The sequence below is a fragment of the Borostomias antarcticus genome, assembly GCF_949987555.1.
Source record: "Borostomias antarcticus genome assembly, chromosome: 21".
In the NCBI taxonomy this organism is placed as follows: Eukaryota; Metazoa; Chordata; class Actinopteri; order Stomiiformes; family Stomiidae; genus Borostomias; species Borostomias antarcticus.
In genome coordinates this window covers 18,190,146-18,205,880 of record NC_140254.1, presented here as the reverse complement: position 1 = coordinate 18,205,880, position 15,735 = coordinate 18,190,146, and the positions used below count along the sequence as shown (strand labels likewise).

Genomic DNA, 15,735 nt, shown 5'->3' with positions numbered 1-15,735 from the left:
AGTAGGTAGGTAGGTAGTAGGTAGGTAGATAGGTAGTAGGTAGTAGGTAGTATGTAGGAAGGTAGTAGGTAGGTAGGTAGTAGGTAGTAGGTAGGTAGGTAGTATGTAGGAAGGTAGTAGGTAGGTAGGTAGTAGGTAGTAGGTAGGTAGGTAGTATGTAGGAAGGTAGTAGGTAGGTAGGTAGTAGGTAGTAGGTAGTAGGTAGTAGGTAGGTAGGTAGTAGGTAGTAGGTAGGTAGGTAGGTAGTAGGTACTGTAGGTAGGTAGTATGTAGGAAGGTAGTAGGTAGTAGGTAGTAGGTAGTAGGTAGATAGGTAGTATGTAGGAAGGTAGTAGGTAGATAGGTAGTATGTAGGAAGGTAGTAGGTAGATAGGTAGTATGTAGGAAGGTAGTAGGTAGGTAGGTAGTAGGTAGATAGGTAGTATGTAGGAAGGTAGTAGGTAGATAGGTAGTATGTAGGAAGGTAGTAGGTAGGTAGGTAGGTAGGTAGGTAGGTAGTAGGTAGATAGGTAGTATGTAGGAAGGTAGTAGGTAGATAGTATGTAGGAAGGTAGTAGGTAGGTAGGTAGTAGGTAGGTAGGTAGGTAGGTAGGTAGGTAGGTAGATAGGTAGTATGTAGGAAGGTAGTAGGTAGGTAGGTAGTACTGAGGTAGTATTGATCCTCGAATGGGAAATTATGGGAGATAGAAGACAATCAATACTGGTGTTGATTATCTGATATTGATAAGCTTCTGACGGTGATAATGAGGTACATATGGACAGAGTTTGGACTTACAGCTGCACCAGGCTGACCCACTGGACCCATTGGCCCTGGTGGACCAGGAGGACCCTGTCAACAAAACAAAACAACAAACAAACAAAGGTCAGGGGTCAACGTTCCAGTCAAGACGACAGTATGGTATTGCTGTTTCAGATGCAGGTGAACTACTGCATGTGATGTGAAGCCTGTGAGGTGTGTTTTTGGCGGTGATGTGAAGCGTGTGTTTAGAGGCGTGTTTTTGGCTGTGATGTCACTCACATGTTCTCCCTTGTCACCCTTCCCTCCTTTCTGTCCGTGCTCTCCAACCTCACCCTGGAACACACAACAACACACAACCACGGTCAGGTAACACACAACCACGGTCAGGTAACACACAACCACACACAACCATGGTCAGGTAACACACAACCACGGTCAGGTAACACACAACCATGGTCAGGTAACACACAACCACGGTCAGGTAACACACAACCACGGTCAGGTAACACACAAACACGGTCAGGTAACACACAACCACGGTCAGGTTGTGTGTTGTGTGTTGGATGGATGGATGGATGGATGGATGGATGGATGGATGGATGGATGGATGGATGGATGGAAGGATGGATGGATGGATGGATGGATAGACAGAAGGACATATATGGATATTTCCTGGACGGATGGAGGACCAGAGATGGGTGCGTGTTACTGACCTTGTCTCCGTCCTCTCCGGGAACTCCTGGAGTTCCAGCAGGACCAGGTAGACCCACCGGGCCCTGGACCCCATCACGACCTGCTGGCCCGATAGGACCTTTCTCTCCCTGGGGGGCAGCAGAGGGGAGGAGGATAGAGAGAGGATGAAGAGAGGAATAGATAGAGAGAGAGAGAGAGAGATTGATGGGAGAGAGAGGGGAGAGAGACCGGGATAAGGGAGATGAAGAGAGAAGGAGTAGAAAGAGAAGGGGTAGAGAGACATCAGCATTGATCAGAAAAAAATGCAGCACTTCCACAGTGGACAGGTCCACACTGACCACATTCAGAACCGTACATCTACAGCTTCCTAAAAGAAGCGGTACTCACTGGGACTCCCTTCTCTCCAGCGTTTCCGGGGGGCCCCTGGGGGCCGGGTCTGCCTGGGGGTCCGATGGGGCCGGCCGTGCCAGCCTGGCCTCTCTCACCTGGGGAGCCCTGCTCAGGAAGGAACGGAGTAACAAGAACACTTCTATGAGGCCAAATCGACAAACTATTTTTCAGTATGAATCTGAAATGATGAACAGTGTTGATGGAAATATAGATAATTCATATTTATAGATACATATGTTTTTTTTTTTGTATAACTCATCAAAAGTAAAAATAAATTAGTAAATCAACATTTGCTATAAATGTAATGAGAGAGTCTGACGTACAGCTGGTCCGGGGGGTCCTGCAGGTCCTTCACTTCCCTTCAGGCCACCACCTCCCTGTGAAAGAGAGATACAGAGGTTATAAAACGGAAAACACTATTTCATTTAATTTAATTTAATTTCAAACCTTTATTTCAACTCGTTAGACACTGAGGTTTCCCTCATTTGCGGTGTCGACGAGCAAACACAATCATACACAATCATAAACAAAACGATTAAGGGAGAACAATAATAAAGAACAACAGATCAATGTACAGTGTTACAGATAGAATCATTTAAAACAATTGCAGGATGAAGTGCAAAGGCTAAGGGCCATAGATTTACATAGTCTACATAGCATCCATAATCCTACATAACACCCATAGACAGGCATAATCACTAAAGGCCTACGGATATCGTAAGGTGAACTATGAACGCTGGTCTGAGGCTCATTTCAATAACAACGGGTGTGTTTCATTCATAACGCTTGGCTCCCTCCCCCCAAACGCCACCCTCAGAAGGGCAGCATCTTTCTGAAATGAGACCCGGCCCAGTGTGCTCCCTATCCTCCTCACCGGGGTTCCGGGCAGGCCTCTCTCTCCGGGGAAACCTCTCAGTCCTGAGGGGCCATCCTTGCCGGGGCCGCCGGGGGGTCCGGGGTCTCCCTTGGTACCCTCCTTTCCAGAGGCTCCAGACAGACCCTGCTCTCCTGGTGGGCCCGGGGGTCCGGGGTGGCCGCGCTCGCCCATGGGCCCGGTCTCACCTGAGGGGCCCTGGGGGAAGGATGGAGGGAGAGAGAGAGAGAGATGGAGGGAGAGATGGAGGGAGAGAGATAAGATAAGATGAACTTTCTTAATCCCCAGGGGGGGAATTGATGGAGGGAGCAATGGTTCAGTTCACTTTAGTGACTGTCCCCCCTGAGGTTACTGTGACTGAAGCATCATGTACATAGTATTAATGAGTGTATTGTAATTGATTGTCTGTCTTTTCTCTCCATACTCAATGTTGGCAGTGTTGTCATGTGACCTATGTTTGCATATAGGTGTGTGTGTGTAATCACCTGACTCATCTCCACACAGGATGGAAACACTGTCACATTACATCTGTGGAAGTGGAAGTCTAGTGTGCAGACTCAGTAGCTCCAGCAGGGTGGCTACTGGGGGGTCCTGATATTAAAGGTAAAGGGGAGGGTCCTCCTATGTGATGTACTGTACAGGTGTGTCAGGTGATCATACCTGAGGTCCGACAACGCCAGGAGGTCCGGGGGGTCCGGTCTTTCCTTGGAACCCCTGTTCAGGAGGAAGACCAGGTGGGAATTAGTTACACAGAGCTGGATGACACCCCCCCGAACTGCTCCGAAAACACCAGGTACCACATAGATAGATGGATGACACCCCCCCGAACTGCTCCGAAAACACCAGGTACCACATAGATAGATGGATGACACCCCCCCGAACTGCTCCGAAAACACCAGGTACCACATAGATAGATGGATGACACCCCCCCGAACTGCTCCGAAAACACCAGGTACCACATAGGTAGATGGATGACACCCCCCCGAACTGCTCCGAAAACACCAGGTACCACATAGGTAGATGGATGACACCCCCCCGAACTGCTCCGAAAACACCAGGTACCACATAGATAGATGGATGACACCCCCCCGAACTGCTCCGAAAACACCAGGTACCACATAGGTAGATGGTGAAAACACTTACGACTTCTCCTCTCTGTCCAGGGTGTCCGGGCAGACCGTCCTTTCCTGGGGGTCCCTGGAGAGAAACAACATCAGCATCACTACCTCTGACACTCAGGAACAACTGTATTCTTTAACTTGTCAGCTCAGGCTGAGGATACCTGATCATATGACATCATGGTCAATTCTATGATATCATACAGTATGACATCGCAGAGCTATGGCATGTTAACATGCTAAGAAGCATGACATGTACATGTATGAACATAATAAATAAACAAAATGCTTACAGGAGGTCCCTTTGGTCCGGGGAAACCGTTGGCTCCTTGAGGTCCAGGAAGTCCCTGAAACACACAACAACGGGAGGTCAGAGGTCAGATCTGCATTCCATAGGGAGTGAATAAACAAATAAATAAACAACAAATAAACAACCTACCCTCTCTCCTGGGGGACCAGCGGGGCCATCACTTCCTGATGTTCCCTAATAAACAAACAAACAAACAAACAAACAAACAAACAAACAGACAGACAGACAAACAAACAAACAAACAAAACAACAACACGATAAGTAAAGGGGCCGAAGATCATCACCAAAGATCATCACTGCCATGATTCACAAACTAATATCAGCATCTTATGAAGTGTCCTTCTCCTGCGATGGCCTGGAGACAACAACAGGTGGAGTCAACGCTTGATGTATTAATCATGAATCAATTAAGCAATGAAGTGGCAGATGATTGGTTGAGGTGTGGTCTTACCTTGGCTCCTGATTTGCCGGTTGATCCACGTGGCCCTCTCTGACCCCTAGGGCCCTGTTAGAGAGACATCAATAAAATGATTATTTTCATCAATCAACTAAGTACTAAGTTGATATGGGATAATGCAAAATATCTTATTCACTTAAATTAAACATATCTCAGTATAACATGCTTGCTCCTCACATAAAATACTCACTAGAGAACCAAAACATCTGGTTTGACATTGAATGATCAGTGTTAAATATCTCCTTTAAAGGAGTAACATGGTGGTTCAAAGTGACACTTGCCAATTGTCTTTAGGCAATAACTAAACAAATGTTCGTACTTAATTTTATTGTATTATTATTAAGTAATTTAAATGTATTTTAAAACATTTTTCCAAGCTTTAATTCCCTAGCCTGGAAGCCAGACTTTCCTTTTCGCAGAAGTTCCTTTTGCGATGTAATCTGGACCCCTAGATACAGTCTGGACCTCTAGATACAGTCTGGACCTGATATTTGTGGACACCAATGAGAATCTGATTGGATTTTGTATCAGATGCTGATTGGCCCACGCAGATAGTGGGCGGTGCAGAGAGGCTAATCTGGCCTCTGATTGGTCATTGACTGCAGATTTCCACTTTTCAAGTATTGCTAATGGGTCCTGCACTCTTGCAAGCTGTCAGTAGCATATCTGGCCTTCCTGGCATATCCTGGCTTTCTTCCACATTAACTCCCACTTCACAGAGGTTTTTATTACACAAACGGCAAAGTGTATTACCTAAATTAGTTTTTCATTTAGTCCCGACTATGAAATAATGTTCAAATGCAGCTGGATTTGAAAAGTAGGCTAATGTGCTGGCTCCGCCTCTCTGCCCATGTTTTGTGACGCTCGGCCTATTATTCGCCAAATCCAGTCTGAAGAAAGGTGAAAACATATTTTACTCCGAGAAACTCCGCTAGTGCAGTCTTGTTCTTGTTTAATTGTTTTTTATTGAGTCTCTTTCTGCAATAACTGCACCTATTGCTTTAGGCTATTCTTCTAACGCTAACGCTAACGCTACTGCTCGTTGCTTCGGGAGACTGTTTTGCCAGTGGCCTGTATTTCATTTTCACGCATCAACTATAGGAACTAATCAGTGGCTGCCTCCACACTAGGGGGCAGAACAGCAGTTAAAACACAATCCCTGATTGGCCCGTTTATTTTGTAATTTCTGGAAATCAATGTGGATGGGGAGAAGTCCAGACCGATCCGTGGAGAGCAGAATGTGAGGTCACGTCATCAGAATGGTGAGGCCAGGCTATAAATTCCCCACTCTAAAATTTTACCTTAACTGTCTGGGTGTGATAATGAGAACAATCACGTACATGCCCACACTTTCCACACGTTTGTTACCATAGCTACCTTCATGAAATGCGCTCGCTAGCCTCTGCGGCCGTTAGCGTCTGCTGTCAGCTGTCGACATTCTACCGTCAAAAATCAAGAAATGAACCTCGGCGATTCTCTAACATCGACATTAGTGTCAAACCAGACACAACGGCTCCAGTGGAGCTGCTGTCACTAATTACAATGAATTCATTTCCTTAGCGCCTGATGGTTGATGGATGCCGCTGATGGCTGAAGTGGGGCGAAGGGGTAACTTGCTATATCAAGTATCAATAGCTAAGGTAAGGACCCTGACTTCTCAGATAATCATTTTTAGATTCAGAAAGGATAAAAGCACAACTATAACGTAGTTATCAAAGCAAACTAGCTAGCTAACGTTATGAAAAACATCACCTTATGAAAGCAAACTAGCAAGCTAATGTTAGCTAGCTAGTTAAAATGGATAACATGAATTGGGGAGTGGTTATCCTCATGTGACTCACTCATTGTCAACTGGTTGAAAATAGGATGATAAATTTTACGCGCCTACTTCTCCAAAATTAAAGAACAGACATATTTAATACTTTCATCATGTTTCTTCAATGCCCTTTTATACCATATAAAAACCTAGAAAGTGTGACCAATCCCCATGTTACTTCTTTAAGAGGACTATATGGGTGTCATATGGGTAGAAGGTTGTGTAACGTTAGAGGAAAGATGTTCTCTACCGTTGGTCCTCTTTGTCCTCTGGGCCCAGACTTCCCAATCAGACCCTGCAGGAAACACAGACACAGTCAGACACAGTCAGACACAGTCAGACACAGTCAGACACAGTCAGACACAGTCAGACACAGTCAGACACAGTCAAAAACAGTCAAAAACAGTCAAAAACAGTCAAGGCACACAGACAAGCTGACCAAAACAGACACAGTCAGACACACACACAGTCAAACACAGTCAGACACAGTCACAGTCAGACACACAGACAAGCTGACTGGCACTATCATCTCCGTATCCATCTATGAGATGTGTTTCCACGCCACTCGTTGGTGTAGTTCTTACCCTCGCTCCCTTCTCTCCATTGGTACCAGGGAATCCTGGGAAACCGAGGGATCCCTAGAAAAGACCACACCCATCAACCATCAGTCCTGTTACTACATGATCAGTCCTGTTACTACATGATCAGTCCTGTTACTACATGATCAGTCCTGTTACTACATGATCAGTCCTGTTACTACATGATCAGTCCTGTTACTACATGATCAGTCCTGTTACTACATGATCAGTCCTGTTACTACATGATCAGTCCTGTTACTACATGATCAGTCCTGTTACTACATGATCAGTCCTGTTACTACACGAACAGTCCTGTTACTACATGATCAGTCCTGTTACTACATGATCAGTCCTGTTACTACATGATCAGTCCTGTTACTACATGATCAGTCCAGTTACTACATGATCAGTCCTGTTACTACATGATCAGTCCTGTTACTACATGATCAGTCCTGTTACTACATGATCAGTCCTGTTACTACATGATCAGTCCTGTTACTACATGATCAGTCCTGTTACTACATGATCAGTCCTGTTATTACATGATCAGTCCTGTTACTACATGATCAGTCCTGTTACTACATGATCAGTCCTGTTACTACATGATCAGTCCTGTTACTACATGATTGGTCCAGTTACTACATGATCAGTCCTGTTACTACATGATCGGTCCAGTTACTACATGATCAGTCCTGTTACTACATGATCAGTCCTGTTACTACATGATCAGTCCTGTTACTACATGATTGGTCCTGTTACTACATGATCAGTCCTGTTACTACATGATTGGTCCAGTTACTACATGATCAGTCCTGTTACTACATGATCAGTCATGTTACTACATGATCAGTCCTGTTACTACATGATCAGTCCAGTTACTACATGATCAGTCCTGTTACTACATGATCAGTCCTGTTACTACATGATCAGTACTGTTACTACATGATCAGTCATGTTACTACATGATCAGTCCTGTTACTACATGATCAGTCATGTTACTACATGATCAGTCCTGTTACTACATGATCAGTCCCGTTACTACATGATCAGTCCAGTTACTACATGATCAGTCCAGTTACTACATGATCAGTCCTGTTACTACATGATCAGTCCTGTTACTACATGATCAGTCCTGTTACTACATGATCAGTCATGTTACTACATGATCAGTCCAGTTACTACATGATCAGTCCTGTTACTACATGATTAGTCCTGTTACTACATGATCAGTCCTGTTACTACATGATCAGTCCTGTTACTACATGACTGGTCCAGTCTATACTGCCATAAGTACAGTTGCCAGTATCAGACAGTGATAACTACAGAAGGTTATCATGGTGTGTGTTGTGGTAACTGGACAAGGTTATCATAGTGTGTGTTGCGGTAACTATACAAGTTTATGGTTGTGTGTGTGCGTCATGTTTACATTACCTTAGGGCCCAGTCTACCAGGGTAACCAGGAAGTCCAGGAACGCCAAGTTTACCCTGAAATCAGAGATGTCGATCAATCAATTGATCAAATAACCAATCAAACTATCAAAACGGTCATTCTCAATTAATTAAGTCACAATTTTACATCAAAATAAAACAAGGATAAAACATGATGAGTCAGCTGAAGATTAGAACAGCATAGCTGAGCCCCTCACCTTCTCTCCCACCAGCCCGATGGGTCCGAGCTCACCAGGGGGTCCGACGCGACCCTTTGGACCTTCAGGACCGTCCTCTCCTCTGGGGCCGGGCACGCCACCCTCTCCCTGTTAACACACACACACACACACACACACACAAACACACAGAACAGAACGGAGATTTAAAAAAAAAAGACTTATACACAATACTGAAAACCATTGTAAGTTTAACTGCGAGAAGATATCTGCATGTCTTCATCAAAGACTGGCATCTGTATCTTACCCTCTCTCCCTTGGCTCCAAAATCTCCCTTGATCCCAGGGAAGCCATCTTCTCCCTAAAAAATGAGAAATTAGCAAAGTTTATATTGTTTTTCTGTACTCCATGGAAATCTCCCATCTAGCGCACCCTCTAAAGGGCGAGAAACTACACATACCGGTACAATGCGTTAGGATACATCAACCATCATGGCGTCAAGACAACAAACGGTGATTACCAGATCAGACGCCATTTCTGATGATGTCACTCACCTTCTCTCCCTTGTGTCCCTTCAGCCCGCGGATACCTTGACCTCCCTGGGAATAAAATAGGATTAGGATTATGATTAGGATTAGTGAGGAGTATATCATCACTTAACTGCAATCAATAACTGATAATAACACATTCAGACACTACTGCAGAAAAGGTCAGTTCTCGCCAAAACATTTGTCCCACCTTCACTCCGCGAGGGCCAGGATAGCCAATAGTCCCCTGAGGGCCATTAGGGCCCTGGTTTCCCTTGGTGCCTGCAGGTCCCTCCTTTCCTGGGTGGCCCTGAGAGAGAGAAGGAGAAAGGGGGGGGGGGGTGGAGAGAGATGGAGAGAGGAAGAGAAGGAGAGTGACAGAAGGGGAGAGATAGATAGAGAGAGAGAGAGAGAGAATGAGAGATGGAGAGGAGAGAGGATACTCAGAGTTCATTAAGGCATGAGGAGTCTTGGTCCTCCACCACTGAATGGTGCTGCTGCTGCTGAGTGAGGCGATGGCTTACAGGGGGTCCGTCAGCTCCGGGCATCCCTGGTAGACCTGGCTTTCCTGTAGGACCCTGGAAGAGGATGGCACACGCAGCATGAGTGCCCCGGTCTACTAGTGTAGGCTACACTCTGTAACCTATCTTAGCATGGCAGCCCATGACTCAGGTGTGATAGCCAGGAGTGTACTGGTCTATGGGTGAGAGTGACAAACTGTGTATATGTCTGAATGGAGTATCATGACTCAGCGATTTACAGAAGACAGCGAGAGGTATGGATGATTCGTTTACAGAAAAGAGAGAGAGTGATGGATGACGTCTCTCTCACCTTCTCTCCTGGAGGGCCGTGAGCTCCCTGCGGACCTGGCATTCCCTGGAGAGAGACCATGGGAGAGACACAGACGGTGCGAGACATGAGACATGGTGCTATGGAATAGACAAGATATGGCACTGGATCGGACATATAGCTTGTGATAACATTAGACTGACACATGTTTGTGGACTTCCAAGTTCAGAAATGGTGTGTGTGTGTGTGTGTGTGTGTGTGTGTGTGTGTGTGTGTGTGTGTGTGTGTGTGTGTGTGTATGCGTAAGCCTAAAAGCATCTTGTTTTCAAGAGGAAGACATTTGACAGACCTGAGTTCCTGATGTTCCCTGCTGACCTGGGGGGCCGGGCTCTCCTTGAGGACCCTGAGAGAGGGAGGAGAGGAGAGAAGGATGAGAGGAGATGATAGGGAGAGAAGGAGGGATGAGAGGGAGAGGAGATGGGGAGAGAAGGGGAGATCATAGGGAGAGAGAGAGAAAGAGATGAAGAGGGATTGAAACGGTTAAGAATCACTGATATTCAGACCCATCAGTCTAAAAGGACAGGACAGTCGATAATAAACTTCCACTAACCAGGTTTCCTTTAGGACCATGGGGCCCGTCATTTCCACGTACACCCTGAAAAAGATAGAACACAGATCAGATAGATAGAAAATACTACAAGCAAATGTGGATATATAAACATACAAACAAACAAACACACACAAACTAACTAACTAACTAACTAACTAACTAACTAACTAACTAACTAACTAACTAACTAACTAACTAACTAACTAACTAACTAACTAGCTAGCTAGCTAACTAACTAACTAACTAATTAACTGAAAAGGAAGAGAAATAGCTACATAGCTACACAGAAATAGCTACATCACAAGGTTCTTGTGGTAGGCTAGTAGGCTACACTATCATATTTTTAGAAGACAGTCGGAGGGTGAAGGGAGTGTTTTGGTTGAACTGCCCAGTCCACCAGACTGGCAGCCTCCTGGGCGAGTGGGTTGCGTACATATAAACCTGAAGGTGGTAATCTGGGGATTTAACTGACATATTCCAGTGGGATAACAAGGCTATTGTCTAAAGGGGAAGTTATTTTGGAACGAACAAACCCTTCTCTAGTGTGTGCTTTGTGGTTATGAGGGCTAGGAACATTCAGTGGCTAGTATAGGGACTGAGACTGTGTGTGTATGGGTGTGTGTTGGGGGGGGGGGGGTTCACAGCAGAGGTGATTTTACGGTGAATCTGAAAATGTCAGAGTGGTGTACCGCCATTGTCTGTAAGGTAGGTAGGCTAGTTAGGCTAGTTAGACTAGATAGGCTAGGTAGGCTAGTTAGGCTAGTTAGACTAGATAGGCTAGGTAGGCTAGATAGGCTAGGTAGGCTAGATAGGGTAGGTAGGCTAGATAGGGTAGTTAGGCGATGTAGTGTAGGTAGAGTATGTAGTGTAGATGGGATAGGCAGGCTAGTTAGGGTATACAAGGTAAGTAGACTAGGTAGGGCAGGTAGGATATGTAGGATAGATAGGGTAGGTAGGCTAGTTAGGGTATAGAAGGTAAGTAGGCTAGGTAGGGCAGGTAGGATATGTAAGATAAGATACAGTAGGTAGGCTAGGTAAAGTAGGCTACTCACAGGGGGTCCGGGGATCCCATTAGGACCTTTAGGCCCCAGCAAACCACGAGGGCCCTGGAAACAGGAGGGAAGAGAGAGAGACAGAGAGAGAGAGGGAGAGAGAGAGAGAGGGGAGGGAGAGAGAGAGAGAGAGAGAGAAAGAGAGAGAGAGAGAGAGAGAGAGAGAGAGAGAGAGAGGGGGACAGAGAGAGAGAGAGAGAGAGAGAGAGAGAGAGGGACACAATTGGTCAATAACACAAAAATACCTTCACATGCTATGAACATACAGGTACTCCATGCATGTGTAACTGTGTTGCTATGCTGTGTTGCTATGGTCTATGTGTCTTATTGGGGGGAGAGGGTACTGAAGTCAGAGGGGCAGACGACAGGTGAGCTAATCTTAATCCATCTTAATCCTTATTCCCTAATCTTAATCACATATGAGTTTGTATTCAGACTTTTGAAAGAGGGGCAGATGATTTATCCACTGTGACTTTGACATGCAGATAGACTAATAAAGCCACAACAAAACCACCTTAATCTCAATCTTAATCTGAACAGGTAAGGAGTGTGGAGAGCTAATGTAGCGTCAGGGAAACACTCACTGGTTCACCTTGGAGTCCTCTGGGTCCGATGTCTCCATCGTCTCCCTGGAGACACACATGGACAGAGAAAGAGAGAGAGAGAGAGGGAGAGAGATTTGAACAGCAAACTTGAACATTGAGAGAAAGTATGTTTCCAGAAACCCATCAGTTGAATGTATGGAATCGTGGGTTTAGAGAGCATTCTAGAACTGTGTCACTCTGACAGCCTTGGTTCTGGACATGTCTCTGAGACATCTAGGCCTGCTCACCCTCTCTCCATCCTCTCCGGGAGGTCCCAGGGGTCCAATTCCTCCGGTGTCACCCTGGAAACAGGGAAACCAGGAAGAGAGCAATTACAATCATTGGTCAACTACTTTCACATGATTCTGCCCTGTGTCGATTATGAATTCACTGTGATTTTGAAATTCACAGTGATTTAGAATTTGAACTCACCCTGTGACCCTTGTCCCCTGGCAAACCAGGCAGGCCGTCGAAACCACGGTCACCCTGAAAGACGTGCACACACGCGCACACACACACACACACACACACACACACACACACACACACACACACACACACACACACACACACACAGAACATTAGGAGAGTTCCTGTGGTTGTGATGTATAGCTCTGTATGACAGATTCAGTGAGAAACTACATGCTTGAGTCACTGTCGTTGTATCTAAACATGACAGTATATCAGCTGATCGTTTACCTTAGAGCCAGACTCTCCAGGCATCCCTCTGGCACCGTCAGCTCCAGCACGGCCCTATAGGTGAATAGACAGTCAACATCACCATACACACACACACACACACACACGCACACACACACACCACACACACACACACACACACACACACACCACACACACACACGCACACACGTATACATCTATTGCTAACCCAAATTAATTGGTCTGTCTGGATGACAGATTTTTGTGGTTGCTGCCGACGCCAAGGAGGTCAGTTACTCACCCTTCTTCCTGATTTGCCTGGGGGTCCACCCAGCCCCTGGGGTCCTCTGGGGCCCTGCAGGACAACATAGGTGGCCATGAGGAATGCCTTTCTAGATGCACCGCTGAAGTGTGTAACAGTAGTGAAGGGGTTAAAGGGTATTTACCTGAGGTCCAGGATCTCCACTATCTCCCTTGAGACCAGAACTACCAGGGGTTCCCTGAAACACACACACACACACACGCACACACACACACACACACACACACACACACACGCACGCACGCACACACACACACACACACACACACACACACACACACACACACACACACACACACACACACACACGATAGTTATGGTACAACAATACACAGATACCATGTCAACAACCAGGCTATTATGTTTAACAGAGAGAGTATACAGGTGACAATGTTGATGATGATGATGATGATGATGACGAAGATGCTCACCAGTGGTCCTGGGCGTCCAGTATAGCCCATTGGTCCGGGTGGCCCCTTCAGTGCCAGCTAGAAAAGGAAGAAACACCAGATGTCACGTTGTGTAGGAATGAGGCCTGGCAGTGGATGTCCATTCTATCTAGTCTGTTTCTAGCTCTGACAGTGGACATGTCCATTCTATCTAGTCTGTTTCTAGCTCTGACAGTGGACATGTCCATTCTATCTAGTCTGTTTCTAGCTCTGACAGTGGACATGTCCATTCTATCTAGTCTGTTTCTAGCTCTGACAATGGACATGTCCCTTCTATCTAGTCTGTTTCTAGCTCTGACAGTGGACATGTCCATTCTATCTAGTCTGTTTCTACGTCTGACAGTGAACATGTCCATTCTATCAAGTCCGTTTCTAGCTCAGTGGCGAAGCTGTCCATTGGTGAGGAAGTGAGACTTTTGAGTTTTGAGCACCCATTTTCGCCCAATTTGGTAGCCAATCACACATGACTATTGTCCAATTGTCCCTTGTTCGTGTCGAGGATTCGTTGCACGAGCCCGCACTGGAAGAGAGCCAGCTACCTGACTTTTTCGTGACCAGACGGGGTCGCTGTAGAGCGACGAACCCTCAGGGAGCTGTGAATGAAATTTCAGTCTCACTAATGTTACCCACACCATTTGTTCCTTTCTGTTTTCCTACCTGACTGTTCTTCTAACTTTGTAGTTCGTTCCCCTAGAATCAGTCTGTTAAAACTACAATTTGTTTCTGTGTGACATCACTTCCCTGTCCTCTTCATCCTGAAACTGCATGTCACTTCCTTTCTCACGTTATAAGATATCACTCCCGAGTCCCAGTCCCTTACTCTCGCGTAGGAAACACTTCCTGTTCAGAGTCCGTTTTGCAAATCGTAACATAGAATAAAACTATTGTCTTTTGTTTGAAACCAGCTTGAATCGACCACATCGCTTGAATCGACCACATCGCTTGAATCGACCACATCGCTTGTACTACCCTCAGGTGTCCATTCTACTACCCTCAGGTGTCCATTCTACTACCCTCAGGTGTCCATTCTACTACCCTCAGGTGTCCATTCTACTACCCTCAGGTGTCCATTCTACTACCCTCAGGTGTCGATTCTACTACCCTCAGGTGTCCATTCTACTACTTCATATACTCAGAGCTCTACGGTCAGCTCTGCGAGATACTGAAACAGTGGGGATGTGGATGTCTGTCTCTGCGTCCGGCGAGGCGGTCTGTGGTCCCTCACCCTGGCCTGGGACAAGATGGCCTGAGCCTGGGCCTCCTGGGCCGACACCATGGGTCCCTTATCTCCTCCGCTGCTCCCAAAACGGAACTACAGAAGGAGAGAAAGAGAGGGAGACAGAGAGAGAGAGAGACAGAGAGAGAGAGACAGAGAGGGTGAGAGAGAGACAGACAGAGAGAGAGAGAGAGATAGAGAGACAGAGAGATAGAGAGAGATAGAGAGATAGAGAGAGAGATAGAGAGAGAGAGAGAGAGAGATAGAGAGAGAGAGAGAGATAGAGAGAGAGAGAGAGAGAGAGAGGACGAATCAGTATCTGTTCAAATGGACCTGGCTGACAAACAAAGCACAATAAACAGAGTATTACAGAGAAGACCAGAGGGGTCAGTGTTACTTAATGAGACAATACAATACAATACAATACAATACAATACAATACAATACAATACAATACAATACAATACAATACAATACAATACAATACAATACAATACAATACAATACAATACAACACAATAACATAGATCCCATCTGTATTGTATAGTTCAGTTCACTCACAGGCAGCATGACGGATGTTCCAGGGGGTCCGGGGACTCCGTCAGCCCCAGAGAGACCAGCCTTACCAGAGACGCCCTGCAGGGGGAGACACCAGGGAGGCAGAGGGGAGAACAGGCAGGGGGAGACCGGGGAGGCAGAGGAGAGAGGGATCAGTGGGGGTGAGGTGACAGTAGCCTCCCTGAGAGGTGAAGGTCCAGTTTGATGGTTCAGGTGGTCACACTAACACAGTCAGCTTCCGGACCTACCTGAACCACCCAGAACACGGTGTATGACGATGACTGAGATGTACAGTCGATTTACTTACTCCAGACAAATATACTCATTATCGTAACTTGGTTTGGATGGAAGCGTCTGCTAAGCGACTAAAATATACGTATAAATGCAAT

The 15,735-nt window shown here is 46.0% G+C and overlaps 1 protein-coding gene across 1 annotated transcript in view; it reads right to left on the bottom strand.

Annotated features, from left to right (window-relative positions):
• The window catches only part of col11a2 (collagen, type XI, alpha 2), a gene marked incomplete at both ends in the record, with an annotated part of 52,922 nt that overhangs the window by 9,715 nt on the left and 27,472 nt on the right, over nucleotides 1-15,735 (bottom strand). Inside the window, 32 exons of the mRNA XM_084455028.1 lie at nucleotides 776-829; nucleotides 1,019-1,072; nucleotides 1,453-1,560; nucleotides 1,820-1,927; nucleotides 2,146-2,199; nucleotides 2,697-2,894; nucleotides 3,357-3,410; nucleotides 3,840-3,893; nucleotides 4,108-4,161; nucleotides 4,254-4,298; nucleotides 4,576-4,629; nucleotides 6,648-6,692; nucleotides 6,982-7,035; nucleotides 8,407-8,460; nucleotides 8,622-8,729; nucleotides 8,887-8,940; nucleotides 9,134-9,178; nucleotides 9,318-9,416; nucleotides 9,631-9,684; nucleotides 9,938-9,982; nucleotides 10,245-10,298; nucleotides 10,506-10,550; nucleotides 11,558-11,611; nucleotides 12,142-12,186; nucleotides 12,390-12,443; nucleotides 12,574-12,627; nucleotides 12,841-12,894; nucleotides 13,103-13,156; nucleotides 13,248-13,301; nucleotides 13,555-13,611; nucleotides 14,798-14,884; nucleotides 15,350-15,424. Coding sequence (XP_084311154.1) covers nucleotides 776-829; nucleotides 1,019-1,072; nucleotides 1,453-1,560; nucleotides 1,820-1,927; nucleotides 2,146-2,199; nucleotides 2,697-2,894; nucleotides 3,357-3,410; nucleotides 3,840-3,893; nucleotides 4,108-4,161; nucleotides 4,254-4,298; nucleotides 4,576-4,629; nucleotides 6,648-6,692; nucleotides 6,982-7,035; nucleotides 8,407-8,460; nucleotides 8,622-8,729; nucleotides 8,887-8,940; nucleotides 9,134-9,178; nucleotides 9,318-9,416; nucleotides 9,631-9,684; nucleotides 9,938-9,982; nucleotides 10,245-10,298; nucleotides 10,506-10,550; nucleotides 11,558-11,611; nucleotides 12,142-12,186; nucleotides 12,390-12,443; nucleotides 12,574-12,627; nucleotides 12,841-12,894; nucleotides 13,103-13,156; nucleotides 13,248-13,301; nucleotides 13,555-13,611; nucleotides 14,798-14,884; nucleotides 15,350-15,424 — 2,082 coding nt within the window. The remainder of the gene's footprint in view (nucleotides 1-775; nucleotides 830-1,018; nucleotides 1,073-1,452; nucleotides 1,561-1,819; nucleotides 1,928-2,145; nucleotides 2,200-2,696; nucleotides 2,895-3,356; nucleotides 3,411-3,839; nucleotides 3,894-4,107; nucleotides 4,162-4,253; nucleotides 4,299-4,575; nucleotides 4,630-6,647; nucleotides 6,693-6,981; nucleotides 7,036-8,406; nucleotides 8,461-8,621; nucleotides 8,730-8,886; nucleotides 8,941-9,133; nucleotides 9,179-9,317; nucleotides 9,417-9,630; nucleotides 9,685-9,937; nucleotides 9,983-10,244; nucleotides 10,299-10,505; nucleotides 10,551-11,557; nucleotides 11,612-12,141; nucleotides 12,187-12,389; nucleotides 12,444-12,573; nucleotides 12,628-12,840; nucleotides 12,895-13,102; nucleotides 13,157-13,247; nucleotides 13,302-13,554; nucleotides 13,612-14,797; nucleotides 14,885-15,349; nucleotides 15,425-15,735) is intronic.